The sequence below is a fragment of the Dermochelys coriacea genome, chromosome 1 (genome assembly GCF_009764565.3).
Source record: "Dermochelys coriacea isolate rDerCor1 chromosome 1, rDerCor1.pri.v4, whole genome shotgun sequence".
NCBI classification, from domain to species: Eukaryota; Metazoa; Chordata; order Testudines; family Dermochelyidae; genus Dermochelys; species Dermochelys coriacea.
Window position 1 is genome coordinate 40,003,934 of NC_050068.2, and position 12,506 is coordinate 40,016,439.

At 37.1% G+C, this 12,506-nt stretch overlaps 1 protein-coding gene across 7 annotated transcripts in view; it reads right to left on the minus strand.

The window, feature by feature from the left end:
- Positions 1-12,506, minus strand: part of XPO4 (exportin 4) — a 135,665-nt gene that overhangs the window by 41,447 nt on the left and 81,712 nt on the right. For all 7 annotated transcript variants that reach the window (XR_006277613.1, XM_038409057.2, XM_043504280.1 and 4 more), the window contains 4 exons: positions 6,725-6,901; positions 4,070-4,212; positions 3,777-3,922; positions 1,267-1,444 (listed from right to left, as the gene is read on the minus strand). Coding sequence is in view for 6 of the 7 variants with exons in the window: in XM_038409057.2 (XP_038264985.1) it covers positions 1,267-1,444; positions 3,777-3,922; positions 4,070-4,212; positions 6,725-6,901 (644 nt within the window). In the remaining variant the exon portion in view is untranslated. The remainder of the gene's footprint in view (positions 1-1,266; positions 1,445-3,776; positions 3,923-4,069; positions 4,213-6,724; positions 6,902-12,506) is intronic.

The following is a 12,506-nucleotide window of genomic DNA, read 5'->3' on the forward strand; positions in this document are numbered from 1 at the left end:
CCCTCCAAAGTGCTCTGTTCAATGCCATATCCTCTATCACAACACGTTAACACGTCTTCCTTTATGACATTCCACCACTACTTCTTGGGCCGGCCTCTGTCTTTTTCCTTCAGTCTTGATCTGTTGGGATTCTCTTATCCTCATACCTGTCAGGACTGTACTTTACATGACCAAACCATCTGAGCCTGCACTCCCTCATTTTTTTTTTAATTTATGGGTCTTACTTTAAGTATGTCTTTTACACATTCCTCGTGCGGTCTTTCTTCTGACTCCACTCACCCATCTTAACATCTGCATTTCTGTTCAACAGATCATTTGCTCACGTTTCTTCTTTGTTGCCCAACACTGCGCACCATACACATCATTCTTCTTCCCAAAAAGGATGGAAATCCCTTCTGAACCCCTCACGCTGGTCCTTAAAATAGGCCAGTAACTGAGTGTCTGAGCGACAGCATTCTTTCCCCACTGAAGGCCAACAGAGTGCTTCTGGAGCAATCCCAGGGACCAAGAGTTCATGACAGAAGCAGACAGTCCCATTTAATACTTTGGAAAGCTTGGCAAACTGTCATTTTGTTTATGCATGCTGTGGAAGGCAGTATGCAATTAATCTATATAGTCTTAACTAGAGATTTTAATTCAATGATATTTCAAACATTTAGTCTCATATGTTCAAAAAAGAAACACTATTTATTTTGGTTCTTGATATTTACTGGCAAAAGATATTTGTTTCTACAAAGATGTTTCTCCATCTCTACTGCAAACTGAATTCTGCATTTCTCTCCAGGAACTTGCTCCACCTTCCCCTGATGACTACCTACTTACCTGTCCGCTTACTCTAGCTCTCTACTCTTGGGACTCTCCTGTCTCTCTCACATTTTGGAGTTAGAGGAGTAATCACTTTATTTGTCTTGCCCCATCTTCAATACTTTCCAGTCCTACCTTTTCCCATGCCACTGAGTCACCATTACCTTAAAATTTCACCTTAAGACTGCTACTTTAACCTACAATTGATTTAATTCTTCCTACCTTTATAGCATTACCTTATTATCTCTGTACTATAACTAATCTGACAGAACATCTACTTGAATTTTAAAAGATATAAAGAGAGATCTCTTTTCCTTTCCCAAATTCAACGTTCATGCATTGTTTCCCTTTTTCCTAGATGCATGAGACCATCAATATTCAAGTTTTATCTCCTATCTACCTATATAAATTTGTTTGAGATATTCTGAATGGAAGCTGCTATAGACTGTGTTGTATTCTTACCTAATTACAGAATCAGTTCTGTTGTATCCTGGGATGGAAGAGGCCTTTTCTCCTGGAGAGCCCAGGATCTGAAGTGTTGTATTGATGTCAACCTCAGTTGAATGCTTAATGGAATATTCCATTACTTCTGGAGGTATTAGTGGAGTCTCTCCCTGAGTATCATTAGCTAAGAGGTAGCCTAAAGTAGAGAGAGAGAGAGAGAGAGAGAGTGTGTGTGACCACAAATTTTTTGCCCTAGATTAAGTTTTTGCATTTTCGACTTTGCTTTTTAAGTCTATTGGCTTTACAACAGATGTTAAATGGCACTGGAATCAATCCTGACTAACAGTGCTAAATATATATCTTAATCATTTATGTATTTCAGTACTGTGTGTACAGATGAGAGAAGAGATCCTAAAATTATAACTGGAAGCTAAAGATGAAAAGTAATCCCTGAATAAACAAAATACAGAACACATGCTTGCTTCACCTGCAGATACCAGAACTGATGCCTCTGTGGAATAATAATTTTTTACACTACATTTCTAATAGTTTTTTTTTCCTGCAGCCATGTGATAAAATGTTTTCATTTTACAGTTTCAACTTGTCATAAAAATAAAGGGAAGGGTAAACACCTTTAAAATCCCTCCTGGCCAGAGGAAAATCCCTTTCACCTGTAAAGGGTTAAGAAGCTAGGATAACCTCACTGGCACCTGACCAGAATGACCAACGAGGAAACAAGATATTTTCAAAGCTGGAGGGGGGGGAGAAACAAAGCATCTGTCTGTGTGATGCTTTTGCCGGGGACAGAACAGGAATGGAGTCTTAAAACTTATTAAGTAATCTAGCTAGATATGCGTTAGATTATGATTTCTTTAAATGGCTGAGAAAATTAAGTTGTGCTGAATAGAATGGATATTCCTGTCTGTGTGTCTTTCTTGTAACTTAAGGTATTACCTAGAGGGATTCTCTATGTTTTGAATCTAATTACCCTGTAAGGTATTTACCATCCTGATTTTACAGAGGTGATTCTTTTTACCTTTTCTTATATTAAAACTCTTTCTTATAAGAAATTGAATGTTTTTTTTTAAATTGTTCTTAAGATCCAAGGGTTTGGGTCTGTGGTCACCTATGCAAATTGGTGAGGATTTTTCTCAAGCCTTCCCCAGGCAGGCAGGTGCAAGGTTTTGGTGAGGATTTTGGGGGGAAAGATGTTTCCAAACAACACTTTCCCAGTAAACCCAGACAAACATTTGGTGGTGGCAGTGGAAGTCCAAGGGCAAAAGGTAAAATAGTTTGTACCTTGGGGAAGTTTTAACCTAAGCTGGTAAAAGTAAGCTGACAAGGTTTTCATGCAGGTCCCCACATCTGTGCCCTAGAGTTCAGAGTGGGGAAGGATCCTTGACACAACTCATCTGCACTCTGCCCACTAATCAATCTAAATTGAGATTGCTAACAATCCAAGCTTTTTAGCAGCTTTCAAAAGAATGCCAAACAAACTTACCACAAAAAAAGGTTTCCTTCTTTTTATAGTAAGTGTAGCTCAGGTAGAAAGAAGGTATTTAAAAATACAATACAATACAATACAATAGTCTGATGTCCAAGATAGACAATATTCATTCCTGGTCTAGTGACAACTGTAATGTCCGATGTACCATAACTCACTAGAACTAGAAATAAAAACTTTATCCCAGGAGGGATAATGGTATGGCTAGTAAACTGTATACCATATTTACATCAAGATCTGGTAATCACTAAGACATCAGACATTCAAAAATCACAAAACCCTGTTTTATTAAACATCTTAAAAGATGTACATTTTTATTACAATATTTCTGCCACTGTGGCATGGGCATAATAACTAAGGTAATTTGGTTTTATGAATCAATATAAAAGAGATAGTACCAATAAAAAGTTTGAAACTTAAAAATGTTTCAAAAATAAATTGCCCTAAAATGTAGCAAAATATGTATGGTGCTGTGTGGTTGCATCAGTGTTTTATTGACACTCAATTTGGGATGATCTGCATAACTCACTCAGGTCTTTGTCACTCCTCAGTAACATGGCCATCAGAAACTCATGCCAGTAAGTTCTTTATGCCATTACATACCTCAGATATTCTCTATTTATGATCTTTCATTGACAGCAAGCTACCTGAATATGGCGACTGACTATACTTAAGAACAAACAGGTCAAAAGTTGTGACAAAATCAGTACAAGCACAAAAAGTAAGATGTCTTCTGTTAACATTTTTCTAAGCATCTTTATAAGAAACAAATTATTTCTATCACAATTAACGTAAGGAAATAAGAAAAAGAATGATAAAGTAACCCAGTATTGTTGAAGGGCAAATGATATGTTTGCCTCTATAGTTTGTGAACCGTCTATATGAGATGAAAGATAATGAGCGCATACAAATCAATTACAAGGATGAGACATATGGGCTGATAGATGCACTGCAGTTTTGGCTGAGGAGCTCCTGTTTCAGATACAGTATACCAATATTTTATGTGTTTAACACTTCCACTAACCTGTGACTAAAATAAGCCAATGAATATCCTCATACAGGTCATCAAGCACTTTATTGTCAATTGACCCTGATCCTGGTGAGGCAAGTAGCTGCTGCTGATGTCTTTGCAACTGACCATGGAGCCTTGTCACTCTGTCTTCTAATAAACTGAAGAAAAACAATGAGCAAATAACTTTATGTAGTCATTATATAAATTAAGGTTATATTAAAGAATTAAACTCTGCTTAACATGAGATTCTTTTGTTTTAATCATATGACTGAAGTACAGTACACTTTTATAATTATCTCTTGTACCTTGTAAGAAGAGGTATACAGTGTTCTGCAGCAATTCTTCCTAGCATGCCTACACTGGCCAGCTGGTCAGAGAACTGGTCTCTATCATCTTCCTGCAGTTCACTTATTTCTTCTTCCTCCCGAGAGGCTACACCATTGGCAGTCTGGTATGATTTTAAATAAGTTAAAAGTCATCAATCAATGTATATTATACAAGATATCAAACTATGCAAAGAAGAAAAAAAATCACTTTTCTACATGCTGTTTAATTTTTTGGTGTTCCAGATGGAAAATCAGAAATGTAAGTTTAAGTTTAATAAAATATATGTAGAAGAATTAAGAAAGGAGTTGATGACTTAATGCCCATGGTTTTCTGGAATCAGGAGTATGGCTAGGTCTTATCTCTGAAACAATCACTGAACTCAATTCTCTTATAAAAACTGGAATGCAATCATGCAAGTCCAGATATTAAATGAGACTATTTCTAATAAATGGAGGAATTACAGACTGGCCGCTGGATGCCAGTGACAGACAAAACATGACAGGAGAAACAGAAGGAGAAAAAAAATAGGAGGAAAAAATCCCACCGTCTCCCAAACTTTTCTATCTGAATCAGGAGCTCAAACAAAATACAACCTATGACAGGCCAAGTGAAAATGGCTTTAGGTGCATTTGGCTGACCCCACTGATCACACAGAACAGGCTCAACCAATCAAGGACAGAGGCAAAATATACAGTTTGTTCGCAAGGACTAGCTTTAGGCTTGAAATATGTCACCAACATACCAATAAAATTTGCAATAGACAAACTGAGCAAAAAGATTCTAAAATTCAAAACACACCACTACTGGCTTGCAGATACACTGGTTTAGACACTAACCAAGACTGAATTACTACATTTGCTATCCGAGTCACACACACAAGAGGCCAGAAACTAATATTTTAAGCTATGAAAACAATGAAGCTCAATATTTTGTTTGCCAACTTCATACACAAGTCATGACAAAGACAACGTCGGCAGTTCTAGAGATTTTAATGGGAGTCCTACCATGTTTAAGGTTTTAAAATCCTAGCTCCTGGAATCTTGTTATTACATAAAAATCAGAGCTTTCATTAAGGAAAAGAAAAGTTTCCAGCCCTCACTGTTTACAGAGTAAAGGTTGAAAAAGTGAATACTAAAAGCTCAAAAAATCATAAGTGAAATAAGAACCACCTTAATTTTTTTTTTTTTAAATCTCACGATTTTTAGTAAATCTCTATTTTTGAAAACTCAGGTTGGTAATATTGCAAAGACCCCTTGAGTAACATCATGACTTATTTCCAAGAACAAATGCACTACATTTCTGGGAAAATGGATTTCAGTGTTAACTGGAAAGTTAAGTATGAAATTGCAGTAGTTGATAAGAAAGAGAGAAGATTGTGTCTCAGAGAAAAGTATCTTTTTGCTGTCATTCTAGAAAGGAGCTGGGAAACTGAATCCAAACCTTAAATCCTCCCAAAGTGCTTTTAAATGCCTCTTTTCTTTATCTAAACTGGCAAATAATTCTCTTTTGGCCACTTCAAAGTTGCAGCTGCTCACTGAGTGCTTTCCTATTTGAAAGTTCCAGCCATTGCTTTGATATTGAACAAGCAGCATTCTGAAATGCCAGCTGTGGCTTTTAAAAGGTTATTCATGGGATAAACGACTTATCTCACAGAAGGACATGAATTAACCTGTGTATACAAGTTATGTCAAGATTGTCTGTTATGAATTCAAGGTCTCTTGTAAAATATTCTTCTCTATAATGAAACTCTTACCACCATCTGTTAGGTATCAAGAGAAACGAAGTAGGTTTATATGGTATTTTTCGGAAGTGAGATATCTCAAAGTCCTTTAAATACCATCAAGTTCGATATTACTGTATAAAAATTGGGCAATCATTAATATGCTCAAGATTTACATTCAACAGTCTACATCAGTACCTGTTTTAAGAGACAGAATGTTGGGATGGATAACAGTTATTTTCTTTTTCCCATGAAAATGCCATGGAATGTTTAAAATTTCCTCCTGGACAGCTAACACAGAAAGGCTGTATGGACCCTGGTTTACCGTTTTATCCAAAAGGACAGTATCTGTACTAAAGCAGTTTCTCCTAGTCTGAGCCCACCATCCTACTGTGTATCTGATAAGTTTACACATATAAAATACACTTAAAAGGGGACAATTAAATAAGAATTTGGTGGTTAAGTACAGAGAGAATTAACAAGTGCACTATCAGGTTTATAATTCCATTGAAGGATTTTTGGTTTCATCAAAATTCCCCCAAAAAGGTAGTAATTTATTTTGTCACTAGACCCAAAGACGGAAGGATAAGAGGTAAGCAAATTTTTCTATTATAGAGCTATTTTATATATTTAATAAAGCCAAGGTTTTAAAAGCATTCTCCACCACTGCTGTCCCCTTATTTTCTCTTTAAGATGAGAGAAAAAGGCTGTCAAAGAACCCTCTCCTGTGTCAAACTCAGCACAGTGTAATTGCTAATCATGTTTTTTCATCACTACTGCAGACCATGTAAAAAAATTTCTGTTACCTCCTTTAATAGTTACTTAAGTAGTGTATATCTAAGAAATGTTTTATTACTGTATACACTATCAGAGTGCTTATTATTACCCCAAGAACCGCAGATTAAGAACTTACCAAGTTCCTTGTACCATCAGGAGCAGCTAGGTGGCACTGAATATAAGAATTAAAAACCTGAACAGCATGTTGGGTAAAGAAGCCTTTGTGGAAATGTTTGTCATCTTGTACCAAGGTAAGCCAGGATTCCAGCAATTTATCATATGCCTCCATATATACCATGTCATCTTTGTCAAGCTGTAAGAAAAAGATTATTACCAAACTAAACAAAGCGAAACAAACCAAAATTGCATTAGGAATCATAAATCTTTAACAGATATTCTACACATTTTTATAAACAATATAAAGATCTGAGCTGAATTCAGTTACAACTGCTATAAAAGATACACACAAGAATTCAAATGGATTCCCTGACATAATATCACATGACAAGGACCACCAAGTTTTCATGCTGGTTATATTTTTTAAAAAACTGGTAATCTAAAAAACAAAAATAAAGTTAAGAAGATTCTTCCCTGCACCTAAAAGTTTAACGTCAAAATTTTCTTCCTAAATTACAACTTTAAAACCTAAAGATAGGCACATAAATAAGTAACCTGATTTTCAAAGGTGATGTGCACTCACAGCTCCTCTTGATACCATTATAATACTATAATACATAAAATATAAAATATACTATAATCACACACACATAATTAAGGCTGCGTTTCTGTCACAGAGGTAGCGGATTCCATGACTTCCTGCTACCTTTATGACTTCCACAGCTACAGCGGCTGATGCATCTAACCCCGGGGCCAGTTGCTTGAGCACTCCAAGGCCAGCCGCACCAGCCGCTGCTGGAGCGGCCCCAGGGCTGGCCACACTGCTGCTGCTCGGATAGCGTTGGGCAACTGGCCCTGAGGACCGCCCAAGCAGCAGCTGTCACGGTGGCAGCCGGAGTGGTGACCCCGGATGCTGCCGGAGTAGTTTCTGGGGGCCCTGGAGCAGCGGGTCGCCAGGGGAAGTCAGCCTCCAATGCTGGAGCAGGGGTCCCCTAGAGCAGCAGGGCCCCATGAGCAGAGATTTAGTCACAATGGATATTTATAGTAAAAAAAGTCATGGACAGGTCAAGGGCTGTGTATTTTTGTTTATTGCCCATGACCGGTCCATGACTTTTACTAAAAATACCCATGACTAAATCTTAGCCATATATATAATATATAAAATCACACTTTAAAAAAAAAAAAAAAAAAAAGACAGATAAGAAGGTGAAAATCCTCTATTCTGGGGAGAAGCACTATTAGGATTTGAATCTTCAGAGTACACAATTACAGGTAAACTATTTTTTTTTTTTTTTTTTTTAAATAAGAGTGGCGAAGAATCCTGTGGCATTATATAGACTAACAGACGTACTGGAGCATCAGCTTTCGTGCATCTGACAAAGTGGGTATTCACTCACGAAAGCTGATATTCCAATACATCTATTAATCTATAAGGTGCCACAGGACTCTTTGCTGCTTTTACAGATCCAGACTAACACAGCTACCCCTCTGATATTTTTTTAAATGATGATTCAAAACAGGTCATCAATCTTGGAGACTAAAAATGGCAGGCATCATTCCACAAAACCACACACACAATAGATAACTGAAAGTGCAGGTAATATGAATATACATTTGAGAGTAACGTTCAAAATACTGGAGCGGAGGTTACCATTTACAATTATACACACAAAAGAATAAGATGCCACAAAATGGAAGGGGGAAAAAAGGGTCTCAAAATAAAGTTACTATGCAGCAGGACAGATGAGGAGCCCTTGTCCAAAAAGTTTCTATAACACTATTGAACCAAATCATTATTATCCTGAGGCTGAATTTAAACAATAATGTTTAGTAAATATATCCAAATGTCACATAGCTGCCTTGCTAAAGTCCAGTTGAAAAAACAGTACAAGTGTACTGCTGCAAGACCTGCCTTTTAATAAATGGTCCTTATCATTACCTTTGAGCAGTAGGCCTACCATGGTATAATAATTTGGTATAGTAGAACATAATGACTTGATGTCTTCATAAAATAAAAAGTTAGTGACTATGGCCTTAAGTCTGCTCCAGATAAAAGCTTAGTGACTTTTAACAGCAGGCTTGTAGTGAAAGTCCTCACTGTGATGGACGTGTGGGGCAAGGAAAAAAAAGTTGGGATGACCAATCAAGATGGAAACATTTTAAGACCCTTTTGCAGCACCATACTATCTTCAAGGTGATCGTGCTTTCAAAATCAAAAACCAAGACATTCATAAATACAACCATAGAAGGGGGAGGGGAGGGGAAGTCAGGAGGAAGAAGAATTTTATTCAACATAAAAAAGACAAAACTGGGAGACAGACAGCATAGTAAACCGGGGCTGGCCCAAGGCAAATATTTATCCTCATCGCACATTTTATCCTTTCCTTCTAAAGTAATTTTTAAAGTGTGGTTACTTATTACATCATTGTGCATTTACTTTTTCTATTATGTAAAAACTTGTTAAAATTTACTGTTTCCCTTGCATTAGTTCTTTTTACGTAGGTCTTGTCTACACTGCCACTTTACAGCACTGCAACTTTCTCACTCAGGGGTGTGAAAAAACACACCCCTGAGTGCTGCAAGTTTCAGCACTGTAAAGTGGCAGTGTAGACAGTGTACCAGCGATGGTAGCTACTTCCCTCGTGGGGGTGTTTTTTTTTTTTTTTTTTTATAGCGCTGGCGACACAGCCACGTTAAAATGCTGACATTGCTAGTGAAGACATACCCTTACTCTTCACTCTTCTCCTCCTTCCCTAACATACAACTATCTTTTCCCAGTCAATATCGTCTTTCTACATTGCATAATAACTGTTCTCTCTCTCGCCCTCTGTCTTTTTTCCCTAAAAATATGTTAAATATTCCTCCAAGTTTCCAGTCTCTCCCCACTCTCCCTCTAGTGCTCTTCTCCTCTGGACACTTGTGGATTGGACATTTTTAGTGTCACCAAAAATAGCTATACAAAAAGGAAAAAATATCCTTTTTTGAATGTGTTGGTGTGACTGCTGCCAACATCTGATTCAGTGACATGCATCTCTCTTGGACTGGAGGATTTTGATCACTAGGACCTGAAGTTCACTTCAGCACACTGAATATGTCACTGACAACAGGAAAGCGGTCTCCAAGAAACTTAAGCTCAGAGGCATAGAGTTCAGATTTCAGAGTAGTAGCCATGTTAGTCTGTATCAGCAAAAACAACGAGAGACCTTGTGGCACCTTAGAGACTAACAAATTTATTTGGGCATAAGCTTTCGTGGGCCAGAACCCACTTCATCAGATACATGGAGTGAAAAACACAGGAGCAGGTATAAATACATGAAAGGATGGGAGTTGCCTTACCAAGTGTGAGGTCAGTCTAATGAGACAATTCACTTAACAGCAGGATACCAAGGTAGTAAAAATAACGTTTGAAGTGGTTATGAGAGTGGCCCATTTCAGACAGTTGACAAGAAAGCGTGAGTATAGGGTTGTTTTTTGTGAGGGCCCACTGGCAGTAGGTTTTTGCCTGGCCGAACTAGTTTTTTCTTCCTTTCCTGCTAGATAATTGGTCATTAGGAATGTCCTGGGTGATACTATCCATTTCCACACCTGTAGAGTTCTCTAATCACAATCCTGCCTTTCCCAGATTGTTTCTGTAGAACATACGCATACCTATGGACCGGTATGGTACATGGCCACAAATGTTACATGTTTGCAAACATGCAATGTCAACACAAACCCAAAAGGCATTAACTCAGAATTGGTAGAGCTGTTTCTCTACTGAAAATCTGAGATACACCAGGTGGTTGAAATATACATGCATGGTGAAATCCAGGGCATACAAAAGAGGTATAATTTTTCCTAGTGACACCATTATTAATGTTACTTTTGACAGATAAAAAAAAAATCACCTATGTTTCCAAAATCTAGAATGGGTTTGAACCTGGCTATTATGAACATCAGCAAACCCTTGGAATAAACCCACTTTGTACTTTCACCTGGCAGCATACTATTCTAAGAGTAATTTAATTTCTTGCACTCTCCCTCATGCAGTTGAATCTGAGAATATTTAAGAACAATACTTTGATATAATTTCTCTAAAGCAATTCTGTATCCCATTAGATAATGCTGAGGATTCATGTGCTCTAGGTAACCAAATCCATTAGAGATAAGAGATCACTAGTTGCCCTCCAAAAAGACAGATCCTCCCAGGCAGATACTGCTATAGTTTGGCAATTTGCTGTAGATTTTTGCTGCTTGTGATTTGACAGAGATGGAGTGGCCAAACTCTTAGTATACTAGTCACTTCTGATACCATATTTAAGATGCGTAGGCTGGCTCCTTTTTCTTAGCCCCTCGGGAACAGGAGGGTGGCTGAGGGTCAATGGGTGGCTTTTCTCCCTTTAGCTTTAAAGACTAGGTCTTCATCTTTTCTCCAAAACATTCATCATATGAAATATCTTCATGTTTCTGCTGAACCTCTATATGAAAGCCTTATAAATGTAACTAGTCAAAGAGCATCAGTCCCAGAAATAACAACTGCATTTAACATCTTTGTTGGTTACAAATCTGTAAAATGGGGCAATTTAATCATAGATGAAGTTTGAAAATATACAGCATTTAAGAATCTCACAAAGTGTTATCCCCATTTTACAGATTAGGAAATGGAACCTCAGAAAGGTTAAATGACTTGCCTGGAGAGGCAAATGCTCTAGACTGTGGTCTAGTGGAATAAGCATTTGTCTAACAATAGTCAAGACAAAGGTTCTAATGTACTGAGTTGCTCTCTGACCTTGGGCAAGTTAACATCTGAGCCTCAGATGCCCAAACTGTAAAATGAAAGAGACATTTGCCTACTTCATAACTAACATGGAAAAGTATTTTATAATGCAAGCGCTAATTGTAAAGGTCAGTCAACAGTAAAAGTAGGAGAACTCAGGCCCTTCTGACAATGAGAAAACCTCCACATAATATATTTTAAAAGCTTTTCAATATAGGATCTTTCTGGAGTTTTTTGTTGGTAAAGCCCAAATATATAGAAAGCCACCTTCTTATAAACATATAATCTAAGAGAAAAAATTATTAAACATTGCTAATAAATAAGGACAGTTTTATATTCTTAAGTTCTATTTTTACATCACTGTGTAGCAAATTTCCAGATATTAGTTCTCATTATCAGAAACAGGAGATGCAGTTTATTTGCCTTACTGACTATGTCTCGTCTTCAAATAGCTCCTCTTGGGACTGTTTCATTTTTAATATTACACTCCGGGGCAGAGAGGTAGAGGAATAGTAATTGCTCATGTATGTTCAGCCAACAGTTTTGATATAACAACAAAACACTGAATTACCTGACCATCTAAAATTTGTAAAAATGTCATCTGACTGAGTCAACAGTCAAGGGATACTTAAAACAGCCACTGTTTGGGCTGTTTATGACACAGGATGGGGTCAGTAATAGGGAACATCATAGCAGATGCATTCACTTAAACAGAAGTTCAAGCTTCGGGTAAGTTTCAATTTGCCCATATGTGCACATAGCCATTCCAGGCTTTCAAATCTGTAAATTGTTAACCATTTATAAGCACTTCTCAGAAGTCCTACCTGAACACTTAGCAATATTTAATGCCTACTATACTTGCTAGTGAAGCTGTCAATTTAAAATGAGGAAGCTTAACGGGTATTTTAATCAAAATTTTAATTCAAATGTAAAATTGTTAGACTTTTTTTTAAAAGGTGCATAATTTCTATTGTTCTTCATTATTAATTATATTGGTCTACACATATCTCTTCTACATCTAATTACAGTAATGTAAAAATAAACT